This window comes from Phodopus roborovskii, unplaced genomic scaffold (genome assembly GCF_943737965.1).
Source record: "Phodopus roborovskii unplaced genomic scaffold, PHOROB, whole genome shotgun sequence".
Lineage (NCBI taxonomy): Eukaryota > Metazoa > Chordata > Mammalia > Rodentia > Cricetidae > Phodopus > Phodopus roborovskii.
Window position 1 is genome coordinate 59,156,537 of NW_026126480.1, and position 21,200 is coordinate 59,177,736.

General features: G+C 42.5%; 1 protein-coding gene across 1 annotated transcript in view; it reads left to right on the forward strand.

Moving 5' to 3' along the window:
* The first annotated feature begins 16,428 nt into the window (after nucleotides 1-16,428).
* Nucleotides 16,429-21,200, forward strand: part of Osbp (oxysterol binding protein) — a 32,592-nt gene continuing 27,820 nt past the window's right edge. Inside the window, exon 1 of the mRNA XM_051193988.1 lies at nucleotides 16,429-16,952. Coding sequence (XP_051049945.1) covers nucleotides 16,597-16,952 — 356 coding nt within the window. The 5' untranslated portion in view covers nucleotides 16,429-16,596. The remainder of the gene's footprint in view (nucleotides 16,953-21,200) is intronic.

Below are 21,200 nucleotides of genomic sequence, written 5' to 3' on the forward strand. Positions count from 1 at the left end.
TTAACCACTGAGTCCCAAGGAAATAATTTTTCATTGTTTACTTTTGAGATTACAATTTAATTCCATTTCTTCCTTCTCTTTCCTCCTCACTCTCCTTCAAATTCATGGCTTCTCTTCTTTTCACTAAATGTTATTGCATCCATATATGCATTTTGTACATGTGTCTATACCCTGTTGAATCCATAAAATGTAACTTGTATGTATGTTTTTATGGCTGACCATTACTGAACAATCTAATACAGCATTTCTGTGTATCATTTTTGTGGCAGATGCAGCTCTGGAACCAGGCTGGTGGGAAATTGCCAGTAACATATAAGGACAAGTGTTTATAGAGTGTTAGTAGAGATTATGGTGGTTTAGTAAATTAGTAGTTGTAGATTCTCCTCTAATAACCATGACTTCACTAGCACTGAATAGTCAGCTAGGTTTCCAGTACCAGTTAGAGAGCTGTTGGTTACCACCAAGGTATGTGTGCCACTACTGTACCCATAAAGTTATAATGCCATGCTGGTTGTTGATGTGGTTCATAGCCATCATGGCTGGGTAGGACTGTTGGTTACCAACTCCTTTAGAAGTTTGCATGGAACCTTCTGGTACCATAAAAAATAGTCCTCTGAGAGGAGGCATTCAGCCAGTTCCAGCTCAGGTGCCTCTGGCTCCTGTGTCTGAAGAGAATGCTGTCTTTAGAAATAGGGACATACCTTCTTCCCACACTGGGGGAATAACCAAGGGCAATAGCAATACTGTATAATGTTTTTGGAATCTCTTGGACAGTCCTAGTGAACAACTCAAAAGAAGGCTTCTCAAGTTTGGTATTGAGGTTTTTGTTAGGTGGTCTTTGGCTTTTGGAGGAAGCACCATCAGCCCAAATAAGAAAATTTTTCTTAAAACTCTATATGAATATTTATACACAGAATTACATGTATTATAGGTATTTTTAAGGTAAACAGTAATATAACTCCTCTGGCCTTGTCACATTATCATGTTATTATTATTTTACCCTTCTTCTTCCAGTATGTTTACCTCCTTTTTCCTTCTTTAAGTAGCCCCTGCTTTCCCATTTCCCCTACCAGATCACTGTACCCTGCCCTCCCCTTCTACCTTCCTCCCACCTTCTTTTCTATTTACCTCCCTCTCCATCCCTGAGGAGCTCTCATTCTCCCATTTACCTGATCAGATCATTTGTACCCTATTACCCCATTATTGACCTTCAATCCCCCTATCCTGTCAATGGTCCCCTGCCTTTTACTTTCCTAGTTTCTGTAGTTAACTGCAGGCTGTCATCACATCTGAAGATTTGGAGCTAGGAGCTTCCAGTAAGAGAGAATATGGAACATCTCTTTCTAAGTCTGGGTTACCCCATTCAGTAGATTTTCTAAATCAGTTGTGTAAAGATGTGTTGCATTTGTGTTGCAAAATAATTGTTTGCTTGTTATGAGCAGTTTTCCCACCAGCCTTGTCCCAGAGCCGTGTCCGCCCCAAATAACACACAGACACTCTGTATTAGATATAAAGTTGTTGGCCTGCTACTGGAGTTACTTATTGGCTAGCTCTGTCTTAAATATTAACCCATTACTATCAATCTAAGTATTTCCACGTGGTCTTATCTTACCGGAGAGAGGGTCCAGACCTCTTCCTCTCTCAAGTCTCTACATCTTGAATCTCTACTACATCTCCCAGAGTCCTCCTTGTCTCCTAGTTCCGCCTATCTTGCCTTCCTTTTTACCAACAGTGCTTCATTCATTGACCAAGAGAAACATTTACAGAATGACATCTCCCATCATTTACCTGTGTAATGTGTTGCATTTGTTTCACCTTGCCTGCCTAAAGTACCCGATTGGTCTAATAAAAAGCTAAATGGCCAACAGTTAGGCAGTAGAAGGATAGGCAGGGCTGGTGGTCAGAGAGAATAAATAGTAGGAAGAAACAATTAACTTTTTAAAAGTAAAGGCAAAAATAAACAATGACATCTTTAAATTTTCATGTAAATGAACAGAACTAGAAAAAAAATCCAGAAAGACAAATATAATATGCACTCACTCATAACTGAATACAAAATACAAAGCAAAGTATAACCAGCTACAATCTGTAACCCTAGAGAAGCTAGATCCCTCTTCCAGAAACAGATGGAAGCAGACACAGAAAACTAACCATTGGGCCAACCTCCCAGAATATAATCAAAGTGAGGGAAGAGTGATAATATGAACAAAGGAGTCAAGACCATTATGGGGAAATCCACAGAATCAGCTGACCTGAGCAAGTGAGAGATCACTGACTCCACACTGTCAACTGGAGAACTGGCATAGGATAGAACTAGGACCCCTGAACACAGGTGACAATGGTGTGGCTTGGGCGGTATATGAAGCCACTGGCAACGGGTCCAAGATCTAACTCAAATGCATAAACTGACTTTGTGGAGCCCATTCTCTATGGAGATACCTTGCTCAGCCTAGACAGAGGGGTGGGGGGCGGACACCTTGGACCTGCCTCATTGAGACAGCAGACAGTCTGTCTGCTGGGACAGACTTAGCTGACACCCTAGGGGAGGCCTTACCCTCTCTGAGGAGCAGATAGGAGGTGTGATGAGGGGAAGGAAAGGAGAGCAGGAGGGGGGGTGGGAAACTGGGACTGGAATGTAAAAAACAAATTTTAAAAAGTAAAGGCAAATAATAAAATAGATACAACTCAGTTTCTCATGCTTTTCTGGAGATTTGAGTCTCCTCGTACACACGTATCCTCATTCATGAACTCTGTCCTTGCCTGCCTTTTAAGTGCTAGCTCCTGACCCTCCTGGCCAATTTCTTTGCCTTTATGTCCTCTAATGTTCTGTCCCATTTTCTCCTGAGCCATCTCTTCCTTTCATTGCTATATTACATATTCATAATATGCCTTCTTTTCTCTTGTGAGGCCTTCTCTCATTTGCTTATTTTTATCTGGACCCTTTTCTAAATCTTGAAGGGCCCATCTTGTCTGTGCTCCTACTGCATAGACTCTATCTTCTCTTGCTTTTCGAAAAATAGTCTTAGTTTCCTGGTGCCTTCTGTGTCTGCAGCTTCTTTTGGTTGTCTAGTTTAACCTATGCACTGTGGTGCTGCAGGAGGCAGGGCCCCCTCTCCCTTCCTTCACTGTGCAGCCTGCCTTTGCTCCTGGATGCTGGCCACTGGGGCCTTCAGCCCCAGGCATGTGTTTACCACCAGTTCTTTCTGTTTCCTCTCTTCTTGGGCTTCTCACTGCTGCTTGTTTGATCTGTCCTCCTCCCAGAAGAACCCTTCGACATCTGCTCTTATGCCAGCTTCTGCCTGCTAAAGCTCCTTGCTGAATGCTATCTTAGCTTTCCACTCCTCACCCACCTTCTCCCATGGACACACACCAATTTAGTATTGAACCCTTCAAAGCATTTCCTCAATTGCTAGTCTCACTTTTCAGCCATAAAACTCCTGCCTCTCTTTTTCCTTCTTCACTCTTAATAACTGGGTTTTCTCTCTTAGTCTATGTCTTTTCTCTTCAATGCTTCTTCTTTCAATTACATTTTAAAAATACTTTTTTTCTTCTGATGCTAAAAGTTTACATAGCTTATTATATCTCTTTTCAGTGTTGGTGATAAAGTCTTAGCTAGGGTTTCTATTATTGTGATGAAACACCATGGCCAGTTGGGGAGGAAAGGGTTTATTTGGCTTACTAGAAGAAAGTTAGGACAGGAACTCAAACAGGACACGATCCTGGAGGCAGGAGCTGATGCAGAGGAGACTATGGAAGAGATGCTGCTCCCTGGCTTTCTCTCGTGGCTTGCTTGGCCTGCTTTCTTATAAAACCCAGGACCACCAGCCCAGGAATGGCACCAGACACCATGGACTGGGCCTTCCCCCATTGATTACTATTTGAGAAAATGCCTTACAGCTGGATCTCATGGAGGCATTTTCTCAGCTGAGGTTCCTTCCTCTCTGATGACTCTAGCTTGTGTCAAGTTGACACACAAAATCAGCCAGGATACCTTTCATGGCATCCTTGATTCTTGCTTGTACAAGACTGTTCAAATATTTGCAAACATTGTCCCAGATCTAGTCATTTGCCTTCAGAGGATCCCATTAATTTGACTTAATGGAAGCCGAAGTAGTATGCTACTTTTGGTATCTGTGCTGGAGATTGTTTTTGTTTGTTTGTTTTTCGTGGCAGGGTTTCTCTGTATTGTTTTGGAGCCTGTCGTGGAACTTGCTCTCTAGACCAAGCTGGCCTCCATCTCACAAAGATCTGCCTGCCTCTGTCTCCCAGAGATTCTTTTTAAATGCTGCTTAGCCCCTTGAGCCTTGGGAGGCTTGGCTATGGTTCCAGAGGGTTAGAGTCCATGGCTATTGTGCCTGAGAGCATGACAGCAGGCAGGTAAGCAAGGCGCGGTCTAGATGAGAGCTAAAATGTTGTGACAAGAACTATAGGGGAGAAACAGACACACACACACACACAGAGAGAGAGACAGAGACAGAGAAAGGAGAAAGGGAGAGAGGCAAGGTGAGCTGAGGGGAAGGGAGAGGAGAGGAAAGGAGAAGAGAATGAGAGAGAGAGAGGGAGGGAGGGAGAGAGAGAGAGAGAGAGAGAGAGAGAGAGAGAGAGAGAGAGAGAGAGAAGAGAGGCTTTCCCTTTTTTATCTTCTCTTCATACTGCCTATGATGAAGTTAGAAACATCTGGAGCTCTGGCAGCCACCTTGAGGCTAAAAGTAACCTTACCAATAGAAACAATACAGGATGGAGGAAGCTGTCTGCACCTGAGGATTTCAGGGAGCCTCCACCATAAGCCTCTGTATCAACCCAGAGCTACTTTTCATGTGTCTTTTTTTTTTTTTTTTTTTTTTTTTTTTTTTTTGGCATTTGAAAGAGTTGTGTTTCATCCAGTATAAACTGAGCTTCTGTTACTTGCAAATAAGTCTAGCTAATTATTACAAAGGCCTTTTGCTGTCATTTAAGTGCTACTAAGAAAAACACTTTTTGATTCTTTTGGTTTTTTGAGACAGGTTTTCTCTGTGTAACAGTCCTGGAAGTCACTCTGTAGACCAGGCTGATCTCATACTCACAGAGATCCACCTGTCTCTGCCTTCCAAGTGCTGGGATTAAAGGTATGTACCACCATGCCTGGCAAGAAAAACACTTTCTAATTGTTACAGAGCCTCCAATTTTCTCTGCAGTGCAAAGCATGTTTTTCTGGTGTGAAACAATGGGGCTACTACATACCTTGAAGAGGGTGATAGTTCTGCCACTATGTAAGAAAAAAAATTTTTTTTGTTGTTTTGTTTTTCAAATAAGGTTTCTCTGTGTAGCTTTGAAGCCTGTCCTGGTACTCACTCTGTAGACCAGGCTGGCCTCGAACTCACAGACATCCACCTGCCTCTGTCTCCTGAGTGCTGGGATGCTATTAAAATGAAGTCAAATGTCATTCTATTGTGTTGATGTTATCTTAACACCTGTTATTTATCTATTTGGGGTTCACACACCATGGCACAGACATGCAGGTCAGAGGATAACCTGAGGGAGTTTGTTCTCTCCTTCCTTCCTGTGGGTTCTGGGGATGGAATTCAGGTCAGCAGGTCTGGGAGCAAACACTTTTAACACTTTTCCGTGCCGAGCTATCTCGCTGGCCCTTGTTTATTTAGTTTTCTTTTCTTTTTGAAAGGAGTCCTCATGCAGCCCAGGCTGCAATATAACCAAGAACAACCTTGAGCTTCTCTGATCCTCCTACCTCTGTTTCCCCAGTGCTGGGACTTCAAGCATGTGGCTCCATACCCAGTTTTTACTGTGGTGTGTGGTGATGGGGATTGAACCCAGAGCTCTGTGCACACTAGGTGTGAGCCTTACCCACTGAGCTACATCTCCTGCCTTTGTGATTCCTCATTTGAATGGATCCAGCTTAATCTGGGTGGACAGGACTGCTCTGTAGGTAAAGGTTCCTGCCTCTAAGCAGAGCTGAAGCGCTCAAATCCCAGGCCCCACATGGTAGAATGAAAGAACCAGTTCCCAAAAGTTGTCTTTTTACATTCTCATGATAACTGTGGAATGTGCACACACATCAATAAATAAACAAATAAAACAAAATAAATTTAAAGAAGAAAATTATGAAACAAAATTGTGAGTTAAAAAAGGTCAAAATTGCTGCTGGGCAGTGGTGGCTCACACCCTTAATCCCAGCACTTGGGAGGAAGAGGCAGATGGAGCTCAGTGAGTCTGAGGCCATTCTTCCTGGTCTACAAAGTGAGTTCCAGGACAGCCAGAACTGTTACACAAAGAAACCCTGTCTCAAAAAACAAAAAGAAGGCAAAAATTGCCAGGTGGTTATAGCACACACCTTTAATCCCACCACTTGGGAGACAGAAGCAGGTGGATCTCTCTGAGGCCAGCCTGGTCTACAAAGTGAATTCCAGAACCATTACATAGAGAAACCCTGTCTCAAAAAATCTAAATAAATAAATGAAAGATGACAAAGGTATATTACATAGGTAATATATGACATGCCTAGTCAGTCTATGTTTGAACATAGGCTCTGCCTTTGCAAAGTACTTTACTTGTTTGAGTCTCAGTTGTCCTCTCCACAGAAATGTAGCCAGAAGTGAGGACAGTATGAAAACATAAATGGTGTGATACATGAAGATACTTTACACAAAATAATAATCCACTTCTGCTTCTGAAAAGTTCAAATGTTCCCAGACTTGTCTACAACATGTCTGATAACTCTCCCTGAAAACCGTTTTAGCTTTTAGTTGCTGGGACAAAATATCTATAAGACAATTTGGGTTGCTGTAGAAAGAGTACTTGCTCTTTCAGAAGATAAAGCATGGTTCCCAGTACCCTAATCATGTAGCTCACAACTACCTGCAACTTTAATTCCAGGGGATCTGACACTCTGACTGGCCTCCCCAGACACTGCTTGCATGTGGTACACATACAAAACAGCAGACATACATGTACACACATTAAAAAAAAAAAAAGCTTTAACAACAACGAGGACAATCTAAGTGATAAAGGGCTGATTTTCGTCTCATGGGTTCAGCCCATACTCACTTAATTCCATTGCTGAGGGCATCAAGGCAGGGAACGCGTGATGGATGGGGCATTTCCCTTCATGGCAGCAGGCAGGGCAACAGAGGAAAAGTCCAGGAGTAAAGATAGCCCTTCAAAGGCTGGCCCTTAGGCTGCATAAATTACTTCCTCTAACCAAGCCTCATCTCCTAATAGCGCATTCAGCTATGAGCTTACAAATGATGAGGTGATCCTATGATGGCCATTAGCTAGGGACCAAACCTGCATATGAGCCTGTGGGAGGGACGCTTAAATCTGAACGACAACTTGGGTGAGATATGTTGGGCTCTAATTACAGTTCACATTTAGTACCATAAATCAAGGTGCATTTCCTGTGTTTTCATTTGATCCTTCCCCAAATCCTTAAGAAACAGTTATTAATATGATGATTGAAAATTGTCAAGCTGTTGTATAAACAGTCCGAGATTGAATTTTATTTAGCAAAAATGGGACTTATGCCCAGGTGATCAAAGCCCTGGGACATTGTGACTGAATGAGGGGCACAAAGTTCTCCTTATTTGAAAACACACAATGTGGTTCTTGCTCCTAAGGATCTAAAAGCAGAAGGTACATTACTTCCCTCTCTATCAAGGATCTATTCTGACACATTCACTGTTTCCTTAGTTTCAATGAATTACATCATTTGTTGCCCAGTCTTTAGTGAAAGAGGAAGGTTAGAAGGCTCAGAGACAGCTCTTGCTTCAGGAAAAATTAGATAGCAAACAAAGGAAATTAGACCAATCTCCAGTGATCATAAAAATAGAATTCCTTCCCCAAGCTCTTTCCCATTATGAGTACAGTATCTGGACCTGGTAGGCACTAAGAATCACTTAGGGAGAGCAGGAATTATTGTCTCTCTGGCAAGCAACAATGGGGTTACCAAGTGCAGCTTCTAGTGGAGTCTTTCATGTAGGTTAAGAGAACTAACGGAAGTCTTGACTTAGGGGAAGTGCTTATGGAGTATAGGATGCTCTGGAACAGCCGCCTAGATGCCCATCTTAGGACTAAGCACTGTCCTCAACTGCAAGTATTGTGGCTGACAGGTCACAGCTGAGTGTCTGTTTCTCTGGATGGCCCACTCCCTGGGCAATCTTCAGAGAAAAGACTGAGCCTTATCTTCTCTGAAGCTTGAGCACCTCAATAAGCTGAGTGCAATCCTGCTTGTGCTGAGCTCGAGGGTCTCTGTTACCATTTCATTCATTCCTTTGCTTCTGGCCCTTCCTGCTGCTTTCATTTTCCACAAGGGAATGCTTCCAGTGAAGCCTTGGGAGAATTCAATCTAAGACAAACTCAAATTACTTCCCATTCATATTTACAAAGAGACTCCTGAATCGGACAGTGGTGGTACATGCCTTTTATCCTAGCACCCAGGAGGCAAAGGTAGTCAGATCTCTGACTTTGTGACCAGCCTGGTCTACAGAGCAAGGACAGCTTCAGGACAGTCAAGGCTACACAGTGAAACCCTGTCTCAAAAACAAATAAACAAACAAACAAAAAAAAGTCAAGAATCAAAGAGACTCCTATTATCCCTCAAAACAACAAATCAGTTATTGGGGCATGGTGCTCTAATGCCAGGCAGGTCCTGGATCTCTGTCAGTTCAAAGCCAGCTTGGTCTACAGAGTAAGATCTAGGTCAGCCTGAGCAATATGGTGAGTACTTTAAATGAAAACACACATGCACAAATCAATGATTGACTAAAACTTTAAAAAATTACCTTTTCCAATAACAATATGTTTTATTTGCTATGCAAATGAAGTGAGGGTAAAATAGGGGCACCCAATGCCCACACTGTATTACATTATTAACAAGGTTTACACCACCACAAACATCTGCGCCATTGGCAAAATGTCACATGGCCAAAATTGGGCCATAGAGCCATTGCACAATGAAAAATAAGTTTGTAAGTTTAACCTGACAAGTAGAAAACATGTTTATATAAAAAACATGTATGCTCAGAAGGAAGGAAAATGAACTAGAAAACAATGGATTACATATTACAGGAAGGTAGATGGGGGACTATTTAGAGGGGAGAAGGGACCATCAGACCAGAGGAGAGAGAAATTAGAAACAAAGCATTTGTGTGGAAATTCTGTAATGAGGACTGTAGTGATAATCAGTAAAGGGCTTTGCTTTGAGGGGGCAGGGAACCACTTGTTTAATCTCTAGAATGTTAGTTATTTTTAAAAACTGAATGTGGTGGTCTATATCTGTAATCTTAATGGCCACCCTGGATAGCCAGGTCAGCAATCTCTGGGCCAATAAAAACACCATAATCAGCTCTGGAGAAATGCCAAGGTTGACCTCTGACCTCTATGTGCACAATTGTACACACGTACCTACATGTATACATGTGCACACAAAAGAAAATGCTGCAATAAGACCTACTTCTTGTGTGTTGACTTCAAAAATAAACTTAAAAAAAAAAACACTGCACACAGATCTTTCTTCATGTCCATTTTATTGCTAATTGCTATAACGCATACATTCCCAGCCAGGCATGGTGGTATGCACCTTTACTCCTAGCACTCAGGAGGCAGAGGCAAGTAGATCTCTGTGCATTTGAGGCTAGCCTGGTCTATATAGCGAGTTCCAGGACAGCCAGGGGCTACAATAGAAAGACTGTCTAAAAAAAAAAAACAAAAACAAAAACAAAAACAAAAACCAGAGGATGGGTATGTAAAAGGAATCTTTGCTTAAAAAAAAAAAAAAGTAATGAGTGTATAAATGCCAAAAGTATTGGCATTTGTATAGACTGAACAGTGAAAATTGGGACCATAAAGGAAGGTTAGAACCTAGCAGAAGAGTTGTTGGATTTCAACCTCTAAATCAAGGAAGCCACTGAGAATCATGGATGGAGGAGGCCAATTGTGTTGGCATACATCTTTAATCCTAGCACTCAGGAGGCAGGTTGATATCTATGAGTTTGAGGCCAGCCTGGTCTGCATGGTGAGACATTGTCTCAACAAGAAGGAAAAAACACAAAACAAAACAAACAAAAGAAAAACCACAAAAACATAAAAATGAAATAAAAGAAATAAAACAAAACAACAAAAAAAAAAGAGAATTCTGGATGGAAAACAGACTAGATTAAGAAGATCCCTCTAAAAGCTATTTAATGAGATGCATTCTAGAAGATAGGCTGAAGGCACCCAAACTCATTGAAGGTACCCCAACTCATTGAATGTGTCCTAGACCCTAAAATAAAAGGTCTGCACAGAAGATCACATAGGGTTTGGTGACTGACTGAGGACATAGATGAGTTCAAGACTCTATGAGAACACTAAACAGTAATTTCAAACATTTGTCCTCACGCACATTGAGTGAGCCACTGAGATGCACCAACTCTAACTCCAAAATGGTCTGGAATTTGTCAACATCTTCCCATATCTCTTGTCACAATATTCAGTGACATTACCAGCTTTTGTTTGTTCCTTTGTTTGCTGTTTTTGGTTTTTGTTTTCAAGCAGGATATCTTGTACCTCCTGTCTCCACCTCACAAGTGCCATACAATGGAATTACAGGTGTGTGTCACCATGCTTAGTTAATGGGGTGCTGGGGATTGAACTTTGTGCATGCTGGGTAAGCACTCTTCCAACTGCTACATCTTCAGCTCAGTCACTGGTAGGTTTTACACAAAAGTTGACTTACAGTTGACGTCATTTGCTTTAACTAAGTCCCCATGCACTAAGAAAGAAATCCAAGTCTCCAAGCACTAGGTTCTGTCTCCACCTGGGTCGCTTTTTCCTCCTCAGACCCTTTCACATGAATGACTCTAGAATTTCTTAACTCATTCTCAACTGCCAGATTATAGCTTAAAGAGTGTTTATTCTTCTTTGAAACAAATTACACCTGTTACTCTCTTTCCTAATGCCCTAGTTGACCTCCATAGCTTTGCTTGTGTGTATACTCATTATAAATCTTTTCTCTGTATAAATACTATGTTTATCCATTCATATGTTTCATATTGAGTATGCATCTGACCTTCAGATCCTTTATGCTTCACACAGAGCCAGTCTATTTGTATGTTTACTCTGGGGTCTCAACACATTGCTGAGGCTTTGAGCTGATAACATATGCAAAATTAATATTGTTGAATGGGATGGGTGAATGTAGTAGGCTGAGTACTATTGCAAGGAAACCAAGTATAATCTGGTATGAATGGTACCTCAGAGGGAGGTACCCTGTAGTGGGAGAGATATATCTGAAACATAAATCTTTATAAGACAAGATGCAATGGCTAACCTTTCAAAACTATTTTAAATTTATTTTTAAGTGTGTGTGTGTGTGTGTGTGTGTGTGTGTGTGTGTGTGTGTGTGTGTGTTCCCTTGGAGGCCAGAGGGTTTGGATCCCTCTGAAGCTGGAGTTATAGGCAGTTGTGAGCTGCCTGATGTAAGAGCTAGGAACAGAACTCTCGTCAAGTTGATTGGGTTGATAGACAAATAAATTAGTGAAGCACACCTTTTGGGTGGGTTTTTAAAGGCATTTGCTGAAAGTAAACTAAGGGGTAAAGATGACTTCCCCTTGAATGTAAATAGCAGTGTTCCATAGACTAGAGAGATGACTCAGAGGTTAAGAGCACTGGCTGCTCTTCCAGAGGGCCTGAGTTCAATTCCCAGCTACTACATGGAGACTTAAAACTATCTGTAATGAGATCTCATACCCTCTTCTGGCCTGCAGGCATACATGCAAGCTATACACTGTATATATAATAAATAAGTCTTTAAAAAAAGAAAAAAGAAAGAAAGCCTTCATCCCTCATCACTACAGACATGCTCTCTCTCCCCACCCCGTCATGCTGTGAGTGACTGAGGGTTCTAAAACAATGATCCAAAACTAATGTCCTCTTCTCTAAGTTGCATTTCTCTAGTGTTTTTACTAACACTTAAGACAATTAATATCATAAGGAAAAGTCTGAGTCTAAAGAAGGGAGATTGCTACAGAATGGAAACCAGGGCACATGCTATAAAAATGTAGTAATCACATTGGTCACTGAGAGAGAAAGAGAGAGAGAGAGAAAGTCTCTAAAAAGACACCAGGCAGAGGAAGTCCAGGGCCCACCTGGAGAAGGTGTATGGATCAATTTAGTGGAACATGGAGTCAAAAGCAGGAGAGGAGGGGGAGGGCAGAGATGGTTCACAGAAGGACCTCATCTGCCAGACTAAATATTCTGAGTGGTATTCTGGAGGCAGTGAAGAGTAACAATAATTCAACTTAGTAAAGTCTTTTGTTTTGAGACAGTTTCTCTGCATAGCCCTGCCTGTCCTAGAACTGGCTCAGTAGACCAGACTGGCCTTGAACTCAGAGATCTCCCTGCCTCTACCTGCCAAGTGCTGAAATTAAAGCCATGTACCACCACACAAAGCTTTTTGAAAATATTTTTGAACAAAAATAAAAATTGTAGCACAATAAACAGTGATGCATTTGGTATGTGAGAAAAACAATCAACCAACCATGCAAGACTGGCTCCATTTTTGCTCTATTTTATTTACTTTTTAGGTAAACACATAGGTATGTACATCTGCATGTGTGCAGATTTTAAGAGTACACACTCCTGTGATGATTTACATATAGGGAGTGTCTGCCGAATGGCTCCTTCCTTAAAGGCTTAGTTCTTCCATGTGGTGGATTCAACCACTGGGAGGAGATTGACTCATAAAGGCTTTGAACTAATAAATAGATGAATCTGTTTTTTAAAAATATATGTACACCTGTGTGTGTGCCTGATAATATGTTTGTGTACTTTGTGTGTACAGGAACCCAAGGAAGTCAAAAGAAGAATCTAATCCCCTAGACCTGGAATTACAGACCATTGAGAGTTATGAGTGCTGAATATTGAGCCTCAGTCCTTTGTAGGTGCAGTAAGGCTCCAGGGCAGGAAGGCAGGGGCAGTAAGATCTCTATGAGTCTGAGGCTAGCCTGGCCTACAAATTGAGTTCCAGGATAGCATGGACTGTTACACACAGAAACCCTTTCTCAAAAAAAAAAATCAGACAGAGAAATAAGCACTCTCAGAACTATCTCTCTGAGACTTGGAGGAAGTAGACCATTGGGGACTGGCCTCTGTCTGTAAGGTACTTTGGTGTCTATATGCCTTCTGTGCTCTGTCTCATCACACAGGCCCAGAATCAATAGAGCAAAGAGACTCTGAGCAGGAACTTTGAAGATGATAAGGCAAAATAAATTCTGCCTACTGCAAGCCGTTTCTCAGATATTCTGCCTCACTGATGAAAATTAACACAGTGATTCAGTGGCTGTCTTCCTTTTTCTGCCTTTTGTGCTGAATTACTTCAAAGGAAATTAGATAGTGCAACATTCGGTTCTATATATTTTGACATAGTTTCCAAAATCTTTTTTTGTTTGTTTGTTTGGTTGGTTTTTGAGACAGGGTTTCTCTGTGTAACAGCCCTGACTGTCCTGGAACTCACACTGTAGACCAGGCTGGCTTTGAAAATCTGTTTACATCTGCCTCCTGAGTGCTGGGACTAAAGGTATGGGCCACTATGCCTGGCCATTTCTCCAAATCTTAAAGATTTATTTTCAGATCTCCCACATTAGCACTGAATTAATGTAGTAACTGCCTAACAACAAGCTGATAATATCAGACAGTTTGCATTTTGCAACTGTGCTGAAGAAAAAAAATTTTTTTTTTTTTTTGCAGAACCAGAATCCAAATTGGTATTTGACTGTGTCTTTAAGTTTGTTTGTTAGATAGCAAACAGAATCACCCTAAAATGTAGCCCAGGCTGACCTTGAATAAATTTACTGCCTCCCTGTCTCTCCTGGTGTATGGGGAGTAGAATTCAGGTTCTTGTACATACCAGGCAAGCCCTATACCAACTGAGTTAATCCTTTAAATTCATTCTTTAAAAATAAGTATTTTAGACTGGGCAATGGTGACAAGCCTTTAATGCCAGCATTAGAGAGGCAGCGGTAGGCAGATCTCTGTGAGTTAGAAGCCACCCTGGTCTACAAAGCAAGTTCCAAGACAGCCAGGGCCACACAGAAAAAACCCTGTCTCAAAACTGCCCAACCCCAAAGAAAAACATGCAGGTGCTAGAGGAAGCCAGGAGGCATCATATCTTTGGAGATGGAATGACCAGAGATTGTGGGTTTGAACAGAGAGAAATGGGTTGTGAGCAGCTTTTTCTAGCCCCTAGAAACAGGAGTGCAGATCTAGAGGCTTTATTTGATTCAGTTTCAATTATTTTGGCAAGAAAATTTCATTCATTGATGGCATTTATTTCTACTTTGTGCTGCAAGATCACAGGGACCTCATAAAAATGTCCCTATGTCAGTGATGTTAAAGTAGATTACTGGGATGGAACTGGGACAGCCAGACCTCCTGTTTTTAAAAGTGTGTTTCTCCTTTGTGATTGCACATTGAACAGAGGGACATGTGGTAGCGATGCTCACATTTTTTTTTTTTTTTTTACATCTGTTTGCAGTTTGTCAAAGTTCAAATGAACTTTATTACAACTGCATTATTGTAGGGTCTCTCCTTTTTGCTGTTACCTGTAAATATTTTTTAACTGAAGTGAGAAGCCAGGCTTCCTAAACAAAACAGACTATACAGCTTTCTTTCTTTCTTACAAAACAGACTAGACAGCTTCCTTCCTTCCTTCCTTCCTTCCTTCCTTCCTTCCTTCCTTCCTTCCTTCCTTCCTTCCTTCCTTTTCTGAGACAGGGTTTCCTCTTTGTAGCCCTGGCCACCCTTGAACTGGCTCTGTAGACTGCTTGCCTCCGTCTCAAGTGCTATTTTAAATGCACCACCACCAGGCCACAGCTATAGCAGTTGTCCTTTTTTGCTTTTTGATACAGGGTTTCTGTGTAGCCCTTGTCATACTGGAATTTATTCTGTAAACCAGGATGGCCTTGAACTCACAGATCTTTCTGCCTCTGTGCTGGAATTAAAGGAGTGCATGCACTACCACTGCCTGGCTTTGACATCGACGAGGAAAATAGTTTTTACAGGATCTAAAAGCAACTCCTGAGGCTAGCCAGATGGTTAAAGGTGCTTCCTGCTCTTCTAGAAGGCTCAAGTTCTGTTCCCAGTACTCCTATGGGTTGACTACCCATAAGCTTTAACTCCAGGTCCAGGGGATCCACAAGTACCTCCACACAAATGCAAACGCATACACAGACACACACCCATACACATAATTAGAAGACATTAATAAATAAAAGTTAAATCCTATTCCTACTATCAGCTCCAACTGCTAAACTTTAACAGGTATTGGATTCCCCGAAGAACAGATTTTGGCTACACTAGTTAATAATCTGTGACACCCCCCCCTTCCGCCCAGCACAAGTTGTAATTAAACTCATCAAACCTAGTGATTCAACACTCACTACAAAACAAAACAACAAAAAAACCAACAACAAACAAAACAATTTTTTTTTCTTTTACCATACTAAACCTAACAAAGGCCTACACATCTGGAAAGGAAAAATAAAGGCGGGTAGGTCTTTGCCAATCTATTCTCCCCGGGATCTAGGTCGGCAAATATATGGTCAGAATCAGTAGAAGTGTATTAACAATCTAGAATGAAGAGACAGAGGGTAAACCCGGAAAGGGACTAGGATGGGGGTGGGGGTTGGGAGGCGTCGTGGGACCAGGAGGGAGCTGAGGAAGCTCCTTCTGGGCATTTCAGGAAGCAGGACCCGAGAAGGGAATCCCTAGGAGGACCCAGGAACCATCCATCTCTATCAAGACCTTCTGCAAATTTTAATTCAGAAGGGAATTCCACAACACGCCCACATCAAACAGCACTTATAGCAGCCCACCGCTTCCTTAAAGCTGCGAACAGAAGGGCGCGGCCTACTTGTGCGTCCAGGAATTTATTTGCTGTCTCAGCCTTCCCCAGCTTTCACTGACAATTTCCAGAACCAATCATTTCCAAACATAGCTCCGACATTTGATAGGCATAGATTATAGCCAATAAAAAATAAGAATGAGCATGTGGAGGCCGGACTCTGCCTCTTTTACCTCAATAAGTTTAATAATTGGTAGAAAGGCTTGAGCAGCTGATATCAACCACCAATCCCTAAGAGCGGAAGAGGATGAAGGGCAGAGCGATGGGCGGGGGTGACGTGGCAGTGACAGAAGCATAAACTGAGATGACTGGCGGAAATAGTAGCCAATCGCAGGCCAAACCGGCCGGGCGCTCTGCATTCTCCCGTCCTCAGACTTCAGAAAAGGACCAATGGTTTTGCAGATCTGTCTGATTGACTTTCCTTGAAGCCAATCGAAATCAGGCCCGGAGGACGCGTCGCGCCCCGAGCCTCTCACTGGGCGGAGTAGCATGACAGGCCCGAGAGAAATGCCAATGTCCGCGGGGTCTTCCGCAAGTGACACTTGGCGGCACCAATCGCCGCCCTCCTTCCCGGCGGCCGAACCCTCCTTCCCGCGGCGGGGCTGGCGGGGCGGGGACGCTGCGCGGCGGCGGCTGAAGCGCTAGCCGTGTTGGGCGCTCCGGGCGGCGGTGGCGGCGCTCGTAGGCGGTTCCGGTCTTGTCTCTCCGGGCGGCGGCGGCTCATGGCGGCGACCGAGCTGAGAGGAGTGGTGGGGCCGGGCCCGGCCGCCATCGCAGCTCCGGGCGGCGGCGGCGCGGGTCCACCCGCGGTGGGAGGCGGCGGCGGACGTGGGGACGCGGGGCCCGGCTCCGGGGTGGCGTCCGCCACAGCAGTGGCGGCGGGCGGCCCGGGCCCCGGAGCCGGAGGAGTGGCGGCCGGCGGCCCGGGCTCTGCACCGCCAGCTGCGGGCTCGGGCGGTTCGGGCGCCGGGGGCTCGGGCTCTGCTAGAGAGGGCTGGCTCTTCAAATGGACCAATTACATCAAAGGCTACCAGCGGCGATGGTTCGTGCTGAGCAACGGGCTACTGAGCTACTACAGGTAACTGCTTCCGGGGCGCCGCGCTCACCTGGCCGCCTCCAGTGCAGCCCACGGGCCCGTGCTGTCATTCTCCGGCCGGCTTCGCAGGCAAGGTCGCTCTGGGTCCCTGTCTGTCACCTGTGCAGGTTGACAGCTTGCAAAAAAGCCTCCCAAGATTTGACATGCTGCTCCTGTCCCCGCCATCACCCGTCTCTGGTGCCTCATCTGCCTCCATCCCTGGGTCTTTCCTGTCAGCAATTGTTTGGAGAGCATCTGCTCTGCCATTGTATTTCCGCTACCACGTGGGTGCAGTCGCTAATTCTGCAAGTAAGGCACTGTTGTGAGGCTGGAGGGGCACAGACCGAACCCGGGCACTGCCCCTCAGGAACTTACAGTGGAAGTTCTAACTCCTAACTTTTTGTGCTCCAGCCTCTAAAATTAAAGGTTCCTCATATACTCTTGATAATATCTGCCCTTGCTTGCTCACTCCACACATTCAGACATCAGAACACCACAGACAGGGAGACTTCGGGATTCTGTCCACCATAAGTCTTACCCCTTTAAGCATGCACTTACTCAGCCTGGACAGCCTAGAATGGAGACCTGTACTCTACTATAGTTTTACTTTTGCTTACCCCACTTCTTCCCACAGGAATGGTTGATTGTCTTAACCAGCAGCCCCGCACTCTTTTTAGGTTTACCTAAGTTTTATTAAAGGAAGAATGCATGCTTTTGAAATGCTTATTTTTGTATGGTTAATGTATACTTACCATGACTCATAATATGATAATAACATGTCATACTTTGGGGTGTATATTACTAGACAGAGGTGTTGAGAGGTGATTTGTGGATAGGTCATAAGCATTCCCAGTGGCTGGGCATTGTAGCTAGATGCCTTACGTGCAACATTTCATTTAGTACTCACAGACTTCCTAGCTGCCTGGGAGTTAGGACATGTTTCCATGTTCCTGACAAAGAAGCAGACTCTCCCAAAGTCTTGGAGAAGGCAGGATTTAAAGCTACTGTTCATACCAATATAACCTAAAACCTAGGTTAGTGTTACATGAACCAATTAGATACAGAGATAATTACCTAAAACAAAGTTTATAGATTATGGCTACAATGTGCTTCATGCAAAAAGTACAGACATATACTTTAAGAGGAATTTACTTAGTGTAATGCCATTTCTAATTGAAATCTCTTCCTAAAGGTCATTCATTTTGGGAACCCAAGACACTGATCTACGTAGAAGAGTGGCTGGCTCAGTTTCACCAGTAGTCTCTCAGTTCTACCAAGAGTTTTAGGGTGAACAAATAAGTTTCTCATCAACAACATTGGCTTGTTTCTTGAAGAATTTTAAGGAAAGCTTGAAGACAAGAGTTGGAGGTGGTTGTGGGAACATTGTTATGTCTTCTCAAGCATAGAAGATGCCTTAAGATAGCTCATTCTCTATGCTTAAGCAATATTAGTTGTGAATAACATTTTCATTGTTGTATTCTGAATCTGTTCTAATACAGCCCTTTTCTTCTGCTTATTGAGAACTCAGTTTAGGATTATAACATATATCTATCTAAATTTTTAGTTTGACCCAGAGTTTTTTCCCATTTATTCAAGCTCATATCTTGTTTTAATAGACTATTCTAATGTTCAGTTCTTTATATCCTAACTTGGTTCATAAATCACTAATAACATTGATTTCCCATTTTCAAAAATTGTTCATTATGGGATGGGCATGGTGATAAACAAGCTTTAATTCCAGCAAAAGGCAGAGACAGATCTTTGTCAGTTCAAGGCCAGCCTGGTCTTCCAGGGCAGCCAATGCTACACAGGGAAACCCTGTCTCTGAAAACACAAAACAAAGAAACAAAAATCAAACCCAAACAAAGAAATAAACCAAAAAAAAGCCCACATAAAGTAAATCTAAGATAAATTAAAAATATTCTATGGTTTTTGTAATCCAATGAAATTCTTGAGTGATCTGCTTTGCAGGCTACTTGATTGTTCAGTGTCAGTCTTAATCAGTGCTGACTTTGGACATTAATAACTTACCTGTTGCTATCTCTTCGTATTTGTTGTTACTTTTACCTTCTTTCTCACAGTAGGTGACTCCATGTAAACTCCTTAAACATACCAAAATGTACCATTAGCCTTCTTAGCCAACTAGGATGGTTCCACTCACAAACCAACCAATCAACAGAGTCCAGTTTATCAATCTATACATTACCTCACACCCCCAGAATTTCAGTGAAGTTCCTCCTATAGCATTGACAGTTTATTCTTCCTGGAATAGTACCTGTGATCTTCATCTCTTTCCTAGAATTACTTAACTGTGTTATTCTTTCTCTAATTGTCATATGTCCAAAACATACAGTCTCTTATGTATGCCATTTCTAAAATACTTTTTTCCTTCGTAGACCTCATCCTCTGATGACAGAGAACAGACGTGAGCAAGCCTTTCTTTTATCGTTCTTATGCTTCTTTACATAGATGCCCCATAATTTACTCTCTTACACAGAATCCCAGCTCTCCCCAAACACCCCAGGCTATAGTATTGGTTTTCCTTTTAGCTTCTAAAGATTAAATTTCATCTGGCCTTTTCAGGCAAAAATTTTCTAGCCAGAAAATAACCATGTAATATTGTAATGACTGAAGAACTTTTCCTGCACTTTCAGAATCTTTCCTGCCTCATTCTAAACATTTATAACCATATGTGTGTTTGTCTGAGCATAAGAGCTGTGGTCAAGCCTGCCTCCCTCCCAGTGTTCCTTAGTGTCTGTTAAACAGCTATGGACTTTATATTATCCGGGAAACTTCTTTGGTGCATGAAGACAGTGGAGGCAGAAGAGATCCTAGGAGGTAGTTAGTAAAAAGTGCTAATAAGGAGGAATGTGATAAAAAGCCCAAGTAGTAAGGGTAAGCTGGCCTTCAGCTGTGGGTCTGTAATTCAGCCTGCATTATTCATAATGTAACTGAAGCTTGGGGCTGGGAGGTAAGAATAGAAAAGGCAGGGGTTCACGTTACAGTGGCAGGTGCAGGACAAGGAAATGGCCAGTCCTTTGAGACCCCCACCCCCAACCCCATGATCCCTTATTGCTCATTAGTACATTTGAGAAAGAAAAGAAAGTTACACGTGATGAAGTGAACAACAGTGAATCTGTCTTCCTAAGGGCAGTAAACAGACTTTCTCAAACATACTAAATCTTGGTGTCTGGGGAAGGGTGTGTGCTCTCTTCCTGGCATGAAGGAATTCTGGATGTGCCAGGTGTATTTGGCTCTACTGCTTTGTAATGTGGCAAAGGACTTTGACCTCTTTATGTTCCGAGTTGAACAAGGAAAACTGCAGTTTCAACATGAAGGTCCCTGGGCATAGCCAGCGGTAGTGAAGAAATGAGCACAGTTTTCTTTGCATGCTCAGTAGTGCTGAGAGTTTGATGTTTAATGTGAATCTTGATATTTTATGTCAAGTGCTTTGTAGCCTGTTGTTCAAAAGTTAGTTTATTAATAGAACTGTCAGTAGACATTGGGGAAATTTTTACACCCAGTCCTCTTGAGTGCAGACCTGCTGAGTCTTTCCTGGCTATTAATAGGATGGCTTAGGAGTTCCCACCAATAAAGGTCTGGAACTTAGGAAACTGTGTTTTCCAGAAAGATTAAAATTCTTTATTGTTTCAGACAGGTAGTTATTCTTATTTCTTATCATTTGATCCATGACCAATATTTAATATCATTGTCTAATCACGTAAGGTTTACCTTTTACACACTTCTGCAATATAATCCTGTGTTGCATGACAGTTCTCATTTAGGCTGATTTACAGTGAGGGGGTGGCTCAGGGTATAAAAATGGAGCTATTCTTAGAGAATGAGAGTGTCAAAAATTTTTGTTGCACAAGGTTATAAAGTGTTTTATAACTTGCTAAGTAAAAAGAGTTTTCTGACTGCAAATGGGCACGAGGGAGCTTTGTTACGTGAGGGAATATTCTTCACTTGGATTGTGGTAGTGGTTGCACAGTTGGATCCACTTGTCAAAACTCATTCAGTTGTACTTAATTAATTGCTGAATTAATATTACATGCAATTCTGTCTCAGTAAAGACTGTATTTTTAAAGCTAATGGTAAGAGGAACAGTGGGGCAATAAACTCTGACTCACTTTATGCTTATAAACTCTGAAAGCAATTTCCCACTGCTTAAATTTCCAAGGATTGAGAGAACTATAGCAAGACTACTTAATTTTCAAAGTGCTCAGAGTTATGAAAAGAAACTAAAAGCAG